The sequence below is a fragment of the Panthera pardus genome, unplaced genomic scaffold, assembly GCF_024362965.1.
Source record: "Panthera pardus isolate Hobbes unplaced genomic scaffold, ASM2436296v1 HiC_scaffold_3, whole genome shotgun sequence".
NCBI classification, from domain to species: Eukaryota; Metazoa; Chordata; class Mammalia; order Carnivora; family Felidae; genus Panthera; species Panthera pardus.
The window spans coordinates 10,888,193-10,899,308 of NW_026526876.1; the positions used below are offsets into that span (position 1 = coordinate 10,888,193).

The 11,116-nt window shown below is 57.9% G+C and overlaps 1 protein-coding gene across 1 annotated transcript; it reads left to right on the plus strand.

Annotated features, from left to right (window-relative positions):
- The first annotated feature begins 7,058 nt into the window (after positions 1 to 7,058).
- On the plus strand, positions 7,059 to 8,695 carry LOC109246095 (MICOS complex subunit MIC26-like). The gene is given in 3 exon segments (XM_053893049.1): positions 7,059 to 7,123; positions 8,066 to 8,514; positions 8,517 to 8,695. Coding segments are annotated over 3 exon segments (693 nt in total).
- Positions 8,696 to 11,116: the final 2,421 nt, after the last annotated feature.

An 11,116-nucleotide genomic window follows, 5' to 3' on the forward strand; every position in this document is an offset into this window, starting at 1 on the left:
ACTCTTGAATAACTTCCACTTCCTTAAGTCTGGATTTGTTTTCATTTGACAACGACATTGGCAAAGGGGTCCTTTTCCTAAACTGTATTAGATACTAAGTAACTTCACTCTGAAGGTCCATGTGGCTTAACTATGGCCCATCCTCTTTTAATCTTCATGTCTGGAAGTACAAGTTACATATATAAAAGTGGATTGTTACCAGGGTACAACCTGATGGCTTTCTCAGGCTGGACGCACTCATATGTAATCGGCACCCAGATAAAAGGGAAAAACAATCACCGTGGAAAATGACCAGTCCCCCAGAAGTCTCTCTCGTGACCCCTCCCGGTCAGTACCCTCCCCCAAAGGGTAACCACTGTTCCGACCTGTGGCACCACGGATTCGTTTTGCCTGTTTCCGTACTTTGTATAAAGTTGCAGCATCCGTACTCTCTCCCGTCCGATTTCTTTTGTTCAACAATGTGTTTGTGAAATTCGTTCCCGTGGTTGCTCATTAGTTGTTCTTTCATTCTCGTGACTGCGTGGCATTCTTTTGTGCAAATTTGCCATCACTAATCCCATTCTTTAAAAAAAACTTTTTTAATGTTTATTAAAACAGAGAGAGAGAGAGAGACAGAGCGTGAGTGGGGGAGGGGCAGAGAGAGAGGGAGACACAGAATCCGAAGCGGCTCCGGGCGGTCGGCACAGAGCCCGACGCGGGGCTGGAACTCGTGAACCGCGAGATCATGACCTGAGCCGAAGTCGGACGCTCAACCGACTGAGCCACCCAGGCGCCCCACCAGCACGCAGTGGGGAAGCAAAACGTGCGTGTGCGGGGACAAAATCAACTGGACGGAAGACTCTCAGCGTAACAGACTTCGAGCGTTTGTGAAGACTGAAGATTCACATTGCAGACGCTACAAAGTGCAGCAAGGGGGGGACAGCAATAAACACCAGGCCGAGGACCGTCCCCGGGAAGCTCTCAGAGGCCCAAGCCTGGGAGGTACCGTTTACCCCGTAACGCGTGTGCGTGGCACGCGGCTGGGCCGAAGATCTGTACACGTACAGGCATCCGGGTACAGGTGTGCGTCCCTCGAGCGCACCGCCCACCTGTCGAGGCTTTCTTCTCCGGAGAAGCCGAAACCAAGGGGAGATGAACCCGGAGCAGTAGATGCAGAGACGATCTGGGGTGGGGCGTAAGGCTTACGAGGGGGTGTGATGTGAATGACCCCGGAGAACATCTCTCCAAATGTGGACATTCAGTGGGGCGCGCGGGTGGCTCAAGCGTTGAGCGTCCGACTCTGGATTTCGGCTCAGGTCATGATCCCGGGGTCGTGGGATCGAGCCCTGCTTACCAGCCTCTCTCTCTCTCTTCCTCTGTCCCTCCCCTGCTCACGCGCACACTCTCCCTCTCTCTGAAATAAAAAAAACAAAACCAAGAAACCAAATCCTGACATTCAGAAACTCCCCGTAAACAGAGCCAGACCACTCGGAGAGAAAGCCACGGGCCCTTCCCGCGCACATAAAGCTTCCTGCTGCCTTTTTATTTTTGATGTAGCCAGATGGTTCCTTCATCTCACAAGCAGTTTTTCTCACTTTTCCGCAAATATTGTTTTAGTGCCATTTGTTGTCTTTTCCTTGGGTGCGGAACGCAGACGACCCCCACACCCGCGTGTCCGGCGTGGCTCTTTCCCCGAGCTCCGGACGCCCGCCCGCGTCTCCGCCCAGGACCCCGTAACTCGCCAAACTGATTTTCGAGACCTTAGCGGTATCTCCCCCTCGGCCCCCTGGTCCCCCTCTCGGCAGTCACTGCCGTCATCCCTACTGACGTCTGGGACTCTGCCGTTTCCCCCAGACGTTCGTTCTAGGAGTTTCCGGTCGACCGGCACGTCTCCAACTCTCCTTCTTCTCCCGCCACCCGTCACCAAGCCACTTGACTCAGCCCCCACCGTGTTTCTCACACCCGTCCCCCCTCACCTCTCCCTCAGTAGCATCTCCCATCTGGAGGGCTGACGTACCGTCATAATTGGCCTTTCCCGTTCCACTACCTTTCCCCAGTCGCCAGACTTCTGCCAAGTTAAACTTCCGAACCGATCTGATGACGCTTCCATTCCTCAGAAATCAACACTGGCTCCCTGCCACAGCGACCTTCCAAATAATGCCCAGATTAAGCTTCCCATACCTCAGGGGTTTTTCACTACAAAAAGTAACACACAGAGTTTCTGGCAAGGTGGTGGCAAGAGGTTTTGGATCTTCCTGAATAGTCACATAAAAACAGAACAGAGAAAATTCTCACACAAAAAGCAGACAGCCACCTAAAACCAGACCAACCAACAAATCGAAACTATAATAAGATTATCAGCTCACACCTGTGAGGCAGCTATTGTCAAAAAGACAAGAAAATAGTAACTGTTGGTGAGAAAGGGGCACCTGGGTGGTTCAGTCCGTTAAGCACCCGACTTTGACTCGGGTCATGATCTCACAGTTCGTGAGCTTGAGCCCCGCGTCAGGCTCTGCGCTGACGGCATGGAGTCTGCTTGGGATTCTCTCTCCTCCTCCTCCTCTTCCTCCTCCCCCGCTTGTGCTCTCTCTCAAATAACTAAACTTAAAAAAAAATAAAATAAAATACAAGAATTCAGAAAATAAACGCACAACGCTGGTGTTGTCATCCTGCCCCGGACTGTAGTCACAAGGTGAGAATCCCCAGCCCAGCCATAACCCCGCCCTGAGCTCCTCCAGGGGCTGCAGGGAGGAGGTGTTCCAAAGTTCCCTGAGGCCCCAGCAGCAGCTCGCCCCTTTCTCCGAATTTCTGCGCCCAAGGCAGGTCCCCTGTCCAGTACTGCCCGGCGGCCAGCAGGTGGCGCCCAAAGCCCAGTATGGGCCGCGGGGCGCAGGGGGCCGCGCAGGTACCCGCCGGAGGCAGAGAGCAAGGACCCAGAAAGGGGTGCTTTCCGCGGCCGCGCCTTCCGTCGCCCTCTCCTGCATCGCTATGTCAGGAGGAGTCGGGGTGCGGGAGGAGGGTCGAGTGGGGTCGGGAGGAGTCGGGTGCGGGGGGAGGGCTGTCGGGTCGGGAGGAGTCGGGTGCGGGGGGAGGGCTGTCGGGTGGGGTCGGGAGGAGTCGGGTGGGGTCGGGAGGAGTCGGGTGGGGTCGGGTGGGGTCGGGAGGAGTCGGGTGCGGGGGGGAGGGCTGACCCGTACAGCTTCCTCCGCTCCTCCAGCTCGTGTTCCCGGCGCTGCCTGAACAGGCCCTGAGGGTCGTCCAGCACCGCGCGGCCTACGCGTGGGGAGGAGGGGTGGGCAGTGAGGCTCCTCCGGAGAGCCTCTCCCCTGCCCGCCAAGGACGCCTCCCCTGCCGGCCCTGCCCGCTGGCCCTGACCCTTCTGCATCTTGCCCTCCCCCAGCCTCCGGCCGGCAGGTGTATCTCCAGCAACCCGCCTCTTCCAGAACCGCCCCGAACCCCGATTTCCAGGTTCCAGCCCGCGCGCCCTGCCTCCCTTCCTCCGCTCCCCCGACCGGGCCTCCTCACGCCCCCGGCCCCGCGCTCACCGGTGCCCTCGGGCAGTCTCAGGATGCCAGCGCCCTCCACCCAGCGGCAGCACGGGAACCTGAACTCGTCCCCGCTGGCGCCGGGGCCCTGCACGTCCGCCTGAAGCTCCACTTCCTGCGGGCGACAGGGGCTCGGCCACCGCGGGGCTCCCCAGAAGCAGCCCCGGGACTGAGCCCTGCCCGCGCCGGACGCCCTTCCGAGGGCCTCTGGGAAAGGCGCGCGAAAGGAGCCGCACAGCCAGGGGGCGCGCACGGAGCAGGTAGCCCCACGACCCCACGCGGGTCGGGGGGAGGCGGAGGAGGCGAGACCGGGAGGTGCACCCCTTCCTCACTTCTTCCTCCCCGTGGTCACCGCGCCACGCGCCGCGCCCCGAGGGAGCGCCCCCGGGCGCGGGGACCGCGGAGCAGAACGGCAGGGGCGCCCTCGCCAGCGCCCCCAGGATGCAGCGGGCAGTCCCCGGCCCTGGCAGGCCTTCCGCACGACGTGCCGACTAGAGACCCCTCCAGGGGGCGGCGCTGGGCCGGGCCGCGCGGGAGAGGGAGAGGCGGGGAGGCGTGCCGCGCAGAGGGGTACCGGGAGACGGGGCCGAGCCGAGCCGCGTCGTGGAGCTGGGGCTCAGGGCAGGGCTGTGGGGAGAGGGGCGCGACCACACCGTGCAGCCTCGAGGGTAAGCCACGGGCGTTGGGCTGGTCCCGAGGACACACGGAAGCCACTCCCGTGTTCTGCGCGGGGGCACCTTTGAAGGTGGGAACGTTTGGAGAACCGCTCCGGTGGTGGAAGGGCGGCCGGGGCGGGGCGGTGGAGGGCGCGCAGGCGACTCGGGTTCAAGGCGGCCCCGGTGGGCGAGGGCGGGGCTCGGGGCCTAGAGGTCCGGGAGACAGAACTGACCGCGCGCACTCTGGGTTAGAGGCGGAGGAAGGGAAGCGGAGGAAGGGAAGCGGGGGAGGGGGGGGGAGCGCCGCGGGGAGGGCTGGGAAGAGGGGCAGGCGGTGAGGCCTGGCGGGTCGGAGCCGGGGCGAGTAGCAGGTGGATGCGGCGAGAGCAGGGAAGAGGCTGGGAAACGCGGGCTTCGCATCTCGGGCTTCCTCCCCGGCGCCCGCATCCCCGCCGGGTACCCGGGGAGGGCCCGCAGGTCCCCCACCTAGCGACGCCGCAGAAGGCTTGAAACGGCAGCTTTTAAGAACAGGGGACACGGGAGGACGGACGGCCTATTCGAGGAAAGGCCGAGCTCTGCGCCACGACGGGCGGGCGCGCACTGGTCACCTCCAAGGAGGCCGCGGGGGAGCGCGCCGTGCGCCCCGTCCGTCCGGGCCCTTGTGTCACCTGTCCCCGCCGGGTCCTGTTCCCGCGCCGTCTTGAGCGCCGCCTCCCTGTGCTGGCCCACCAGCCACAGCTGCCCTTGGTTGCTGGAGCCCGCGCACAGCGAGGAGCCGGCGGACACCCATCCTGCCGGAAGACAAGTCGCGGTCTCAGGGGGAAGAGCGGACTCTCTGAAGAGCAGAGCCCGGACCCCTCCCCCTCGGAAGCCCAGCGGGGCCCCGGGTGTGGGGGCACCCGAGTCTCCACCAGAGTCTCCACCAGCCGGGAGCCCAAGAAGGCGGGCCTGGCGGGAGTGGGGGTGGGGGGCCAGGGAGGCACACAGCGACCCGGTTGGGGGAGGAGGAGGGAAGGGGGCCTCCCAGTGTGGGGCTGGGAAGGCCCCCCCATCTAATTTCTTTTAATTTTTTTGACGCTTATTTATTTTTGAGAGAGAGCGCGAGCTGGAGACGTGCAGAGAGAGGGAGAGACGCAGAATCCGAAGCGGGCTCCAGGCTCCGAGCCGTCAGCACGGAGCCCGACACAGGGCTTGAACCCACAAACCAGGTGATCATGACCTGAGCCGAAGTCGGAGGCTCAACCGACTGAGCCACCCAGGGGCCCCAAGGCCTCCCCATCCGAACACACACACACACACACACACTCACACACACTGGCCTCACGAGGTGGCTCTTCTCTGGGAGGGCCATGCTTAAGGTTGCAGGGGAGGAGGGCGGTGGGGGGGGCTGGTCCACAGGAGCTCCTCAGTGAGGTACAGCGTGGCCTCGGAACTAACTTGGTCAACTTCCAACACTTACAGGCCTTCCTTGTGCCAAGCTCGGGGGCTCATCGCTACCCGCCTGTTGCCTGCGGGATAAAAATCCAAGCTTCTTGGCCTTCGACGCTCTTTCCACTTGGCCCGCCCCTCTCCCACCTTATTCCACGACACCCCATCCTCACCTCCCGTCTCCCCACGTGGGCCGGACCCCTGTGTTTCCCAGAACCCACTCTGCAGTTTGCTTGTGGTCCCTGTTTCTGGGACGTTCTGTTCAGCCTTCTAATCCCTGGTCAGATTCCGGTTTTTCGGAGTCCTCCCCGGTGATCCCGCCGCCCCCCGCCAGCCCTCATCGGCTTCGCTCTCTACCGCTTTTGCCCTGTGCATACTTCATTACCGCACACTTAATGCCACAGTAGTTTGCGCGAACGGCCGGATCCCCAACCACGGTGAGCCAGCTTCCCTCGGCAGGGACCACATTCCCAGCAGGACGTCCTCATTTTGGTTTCTTCTGGATACAGCACGGTATCAGGCTTGCGGGTGCTGAGAGGTGTTTGCTAGAACACACTGGGCACAAAGGCCCATTAAAAGTAAGTCCTTCCCTCGGGAGAGACACAGGCAAACGAGCAACTCCCAGGCAACATAAATAATAAAGGAATGGCCAGATCGACTCCAGTAGCCGTGACGCCGAGTCCCATAAGCCTGACAAAGCAAGTGAAGTCAACAGAAACAGGGACAGCGTCGTTTCTGGTTTGCTTTTCTCGTGGGCGGAAACTTCCCATGACGCAAAGCGGGAACGGCAGAAAGAAAGTGGCATTCGCTAGGGTCTCCCGCTCAGCCCCACGCCACCCGGTGTCTCCACCTCCTGTGGTCGCCGTACGTCTTCCCTACGCACGTTCACGAGTGGAGACACGCCGATCGCCCTCGTCCTCCTCCTGCACGTGGTAGCATATTCTACACACTGTTCCGCAGCTTGGTTTTTCCACATTGCAGATTAAATCAGGAGATCATTGTGTATCAACTTAAAGAGCTTCCTTGTGCCTTAAGGGTGTCACTGTTTGGGGGCGCCCGGGGGGCTCAGTAGGTTGAGCGTCCGACTTCGGCTCAGGTCATGATCTCAGGTTCGTGACTTCGAGCCCCACATCCGGCTCTGTGCTGACAGTGTGGAGCCTGCTTGAGATTCTGTGTCTCCCGTCTCCCTGCCCCTCTCCTGCTCTCTCTCTCTCAAAAATAAATATTTTAATTGAAATAAATATTTCTTAAAAAGGGTGCCACTGTTTCGACGTAGCAAAACATAGCCTACCAGCTTTGTCTAAGTGGACATTTAGGATGCTGGCAATCTTGTGTAAATATAAAAAAGAAGTGTTTTGCTACAAGAAATCGCCGGGCACATACATGGTTTCTCAAATGTAAGTATACACGTAGCACGATATCCTAAAAATGGAATTTCTGGGCCACGAGCATGTGGACATTTGGCACGTGCAAAGCTGCCCCCCACAGATGCTGTGGCAATTTCCGCTTCCATCAGTGAGGCCAGTGATGCGTGAGGATGCCCCCTTTCCCTCAGTCTCGCCAACACCGTGCTGATGAGCGCCCTCGCCGCAGCCAGTCTGACAGCCGAGAAACGGCACACTCGTGTCATTTTAATTTCCGTTTCTCTTACGCTGAGTAAAGTTGGGCATCTTTCCGTATCGTAGAAGCCACTGGTATTTCCTTTTCTGTGGACCGGCCGCTCCGTTTTTCTCTGGGATTTTGGTCTTTTTCTTACTGATTGGTAAGAACTATGGCCGTGCGAAGGAAATGATTTTTCCAGCTCTGTCACAACGAAAAGAGTCCCGACAGCAACAACGGTCTTTTCTACCTACACCAGCTCCTTGGAAACCGGACTGTGGTCTACGATATTATTCTCCACTAAAACGCGGGCTCCTTGGAGGGCAGCTGACTCCATACCTTCGAGCAGGCAAACCTCAGGATATGCCTGGAACATACTATTGTCGCTAAAAAAGAAAAAAAAAAGTAAGGGCGTTCTCAAGAAAGTCACAGGCAGTACTGAAAGGGCATGTTTCCAATTAGAGGGGCTCCCACTGGCTATGTCGTGACATTTCAAGGAGCAAAACCTAAATAATGGGACTGATTGAAATAAGAAGTGAATTATTTCACTTACATATAGAATGTTTTCTCTTGCCAGTAACCAAAAAAAAAAATCTATTCAAAATGGCTCAGACAGTAGGGAAAAACTATGATCTCAGAAGATAAGACGCCCATAGGGTAGGTTGAGTCTAGGGCTGTCCAGGTCAGCGTCACCGAGGAGCTGGGGTTGTGTTTTCCTATCCGTCCATCCTTCGTGAATGAGCTCGTCCAGTGACTTACCTCCTTGGCAAGATGGCGCTCCTCCTCCAATGAGCCCGGGCAGACCCAACACCACACAGTGGCGGAAAGAAAGACCATCTCCTCTTGGGCCTTTTGAAGAGCAGGGGAGGCCGGAGTGCCCCCTGCCAGCAGCACGTTCAAGGTAGCTCCGAGGTCTGTGGGGCCGGCCGGCCTGAGTCGGCTCACCTTCAAGGTCTATGCCTCCCCTGAAGAGGGCCCACCTCACCAAACCTCCGTGGAAGTTCACGGGCTTTCGCTCTACTCCGTCCCCGGGGGTCAATCTAAACGTGCGGAGGAGCTGAGGGCCCGCCCTGAAGGAAGCGTCTCACACCTCCAACGTTACCGTGAGCCACAGACCAGCTGGGGTCCGGAAATACACTCACACACGAAGCCCGAGATGCAGGGTCCGGCTCGATGGGGGCCAGACAGCCGCGGGTATCTCCAAGGTGTGCCTCCCGGATCTTTTCCGAGACTTGGCGTTGTTGGCTTTGCCGGCATTGTGGGATTTCTTTCGGCTAAAGGTTCAAAGCTAAAGAAGCTGGGGTGTCCTCTGGGTTCGCGAGATGAACCGCCTCTCTTGATTCCCCACAGCAAGCCACTGTATCTGTCCAGATCGGTGGAGAGAAATTACATGACGGGGCTTTACGAGGATACACGGTCCTAGAAGATTTCTGGAAGGAGAACTTCCAAAAGCCGGGAAATGTGAAGCATTCACCTGGAAATAACTAGAGTGTTCCACGTTCTGCCCATTTTAATCAGTTATAGGTAAACGTGGGGGAAGTCCCTGCAGAAAACCAGTATGTCTCATTTTCTGGGACATCACCCCTTCCGTGGGCTCCTCTTTCCGTTAAGGGCTCTCCTTGCCCCTAAAATGTTGGTGTTATGGGGGTTCCGCTGCCCTCACTGCCCCACCCCTGGGAGCCGCGTCCCCCCCCCCCCCAGGACGCTCTGAGCTCCGGACCCCACACACCCAGCCGCTCGCTCTCCTAGAGGCGCTGCTCACTCAGTGTTCCGATTATCGCCGGGTCGTGGACTCCTTTAGAGCAAGACTGAGCGATGTATCATTTCCCCAACGCCTGCCACCCAAGCCACTCCTCTGCTGGCTACAGCCCCAGCCACGCGGGGGATGCTCGATGGCTTCCCGCTCTCTGCTCGCCCAAAGCCCATCTCTAGAGAACAGTCAGCAGCAAGGACACGACGGGGCTAACGGCCTGGGCCAGGCGGCCAGCTGCTCCCAGGTGAGGCCCGGCCAGCCTTTGGCAAGGGTCCCGGCGAGGAAGCATTCGTGACGGCGGGTCAAAGGGCACTCGTGGACGCCGGGCCGCCTGCCTTCCCGTTCCGCCGGCGGCCGGGACGCAAAGCCACGCTCCGGCACCCCCGCCCCCGCCGACCGCTGCCCGTTTCCCGTTTGCTCCCTCGGGCGCAGCTCTCCTCCGCAGGCCGACGGAAAACACAACTAGTCCTGTCTCCCCGCGAGGTTAAACTTAAAAGGGATCCCCGACGGGGCACCTGGGTGGCTCAGTCAGTTAAGCGTCCGACTTCGGTTCAGGTCACGATCTCACAGTTTGTGAGTTCGAGCCCCGCATCGGGCTCTGTGTCAACAGCTAGGAGCCTGAAGCCTGCTTCCGATTCTGTGTCTCATTCTCTGCCCCTCCCCCACTTGTGCTCTGTCTCTGTCTCTCAAAAATAAATTAAAAAAAAAATTTAAGAAGAAAGGGATCCCCGCCACCTGCAGAACAGCGCCCAAACTCGGGAGCACAGCCTTCCGGTGTGCCCGTGGCCCCTGCACCTTGCCCTGGAGGAGAAGGGCTCTCCCGCGTGCCCCAACCACCCGATTCCCCCCTTCCGCTAAGCCGCAGCCTCCTCCCTGTCACACAGGAGCCCGAAGGCAACCCGCGCAGACGCACGGTAGACTTCCAAGTCAGTGTCCCGTGAAAACGTAACACAGGTCCACATCCCAGTTGCTTACAGGGGTTTTGAGTAAGGTCCAGGGCACACCCCAAACACTCTTCTCCAGAATAACCCTGATCTCTTAACCCTTTGGGCAGGATTATTAACTGCTGGGAGACCTCAATCAGCTATCCTAGTATCTGGCCAACCTTCCCCACCTTGGCCACACGCATGCTGTGGGGCTGCTGAAGGGCTGGCTGAGACCCGTGCCCTCGCATCGCCACAACTGTCAACCCCAGAGGGGCTAGTCTGCCGGGCCCTGTCCTCCACTGTGAACCCTTTCCGGCTCCTACTGATGACCTGTTCCAAGGTCAAACCAAAACACGCTGACAACCTACTCTTTGGACCAGATACTGGAACATAACATAAAGCCCCAATGGGGAAGTGTATACGGGCAGATGAGTGGAATAAATACAAGGTCAAGAAACAGACCCAGATACGGTAGAAATGCAGAACAGGGCAAAGGGGGGAGGGGCTTCAAAGCAGCAAGAGACAGACTGTCTGATTAAAGACATTTGGATGACAGATGGCCAACCGACACGTGAGAAAATGCTCCACCTCACTCATCATCAGGGAAATACGAATCAACACCACAAGGAGATACCACCTCACACCTGTCAGAATGGCTCACGTGAACAACTCAGGCAACAACAGGTGTCGGCAAGAATGCGGAGCAAGGGGATCTCTTTTGCATTGTTCGTGGGAATGCAAGCTAATGCAGCCACTCTGGAAAACAGCATGGAGGTTCCTCAAAAAGCTAAAAACAGAACTACCCTACGGCCCAGCAACTGCACTACCAGGCATTTATCCACGGGATCCAGGTGTGCTGTTTCGAAGGGACACATGCACCCCGTGTTTATAGCAGCACTATCGACAATAGCCAAAGTATGCAAAGAGCCCAAATGTCCATCGATGGATGAATGGATAAAGAAGAGGTGGCATATATATACAATGGAGTATTAGTCACCAATCAAAAAGAAGGAAATCTTGCCATTTGCAACTACATGGATGGAACTGGAGGGTATTATGCTAAGTGAAATTAGAGAAAGACAAAAATCATATGACTTCACTCATATGAGGGCTTCAAGAGACAGAACAGATGAACATAAGGGAAGGGAAACAAAAATAACATAAAAACAGGGAGGGGGACAAAGCATAAGAGACTCACAAATATGGAGAACAAACTGAGGGTTACTGGAG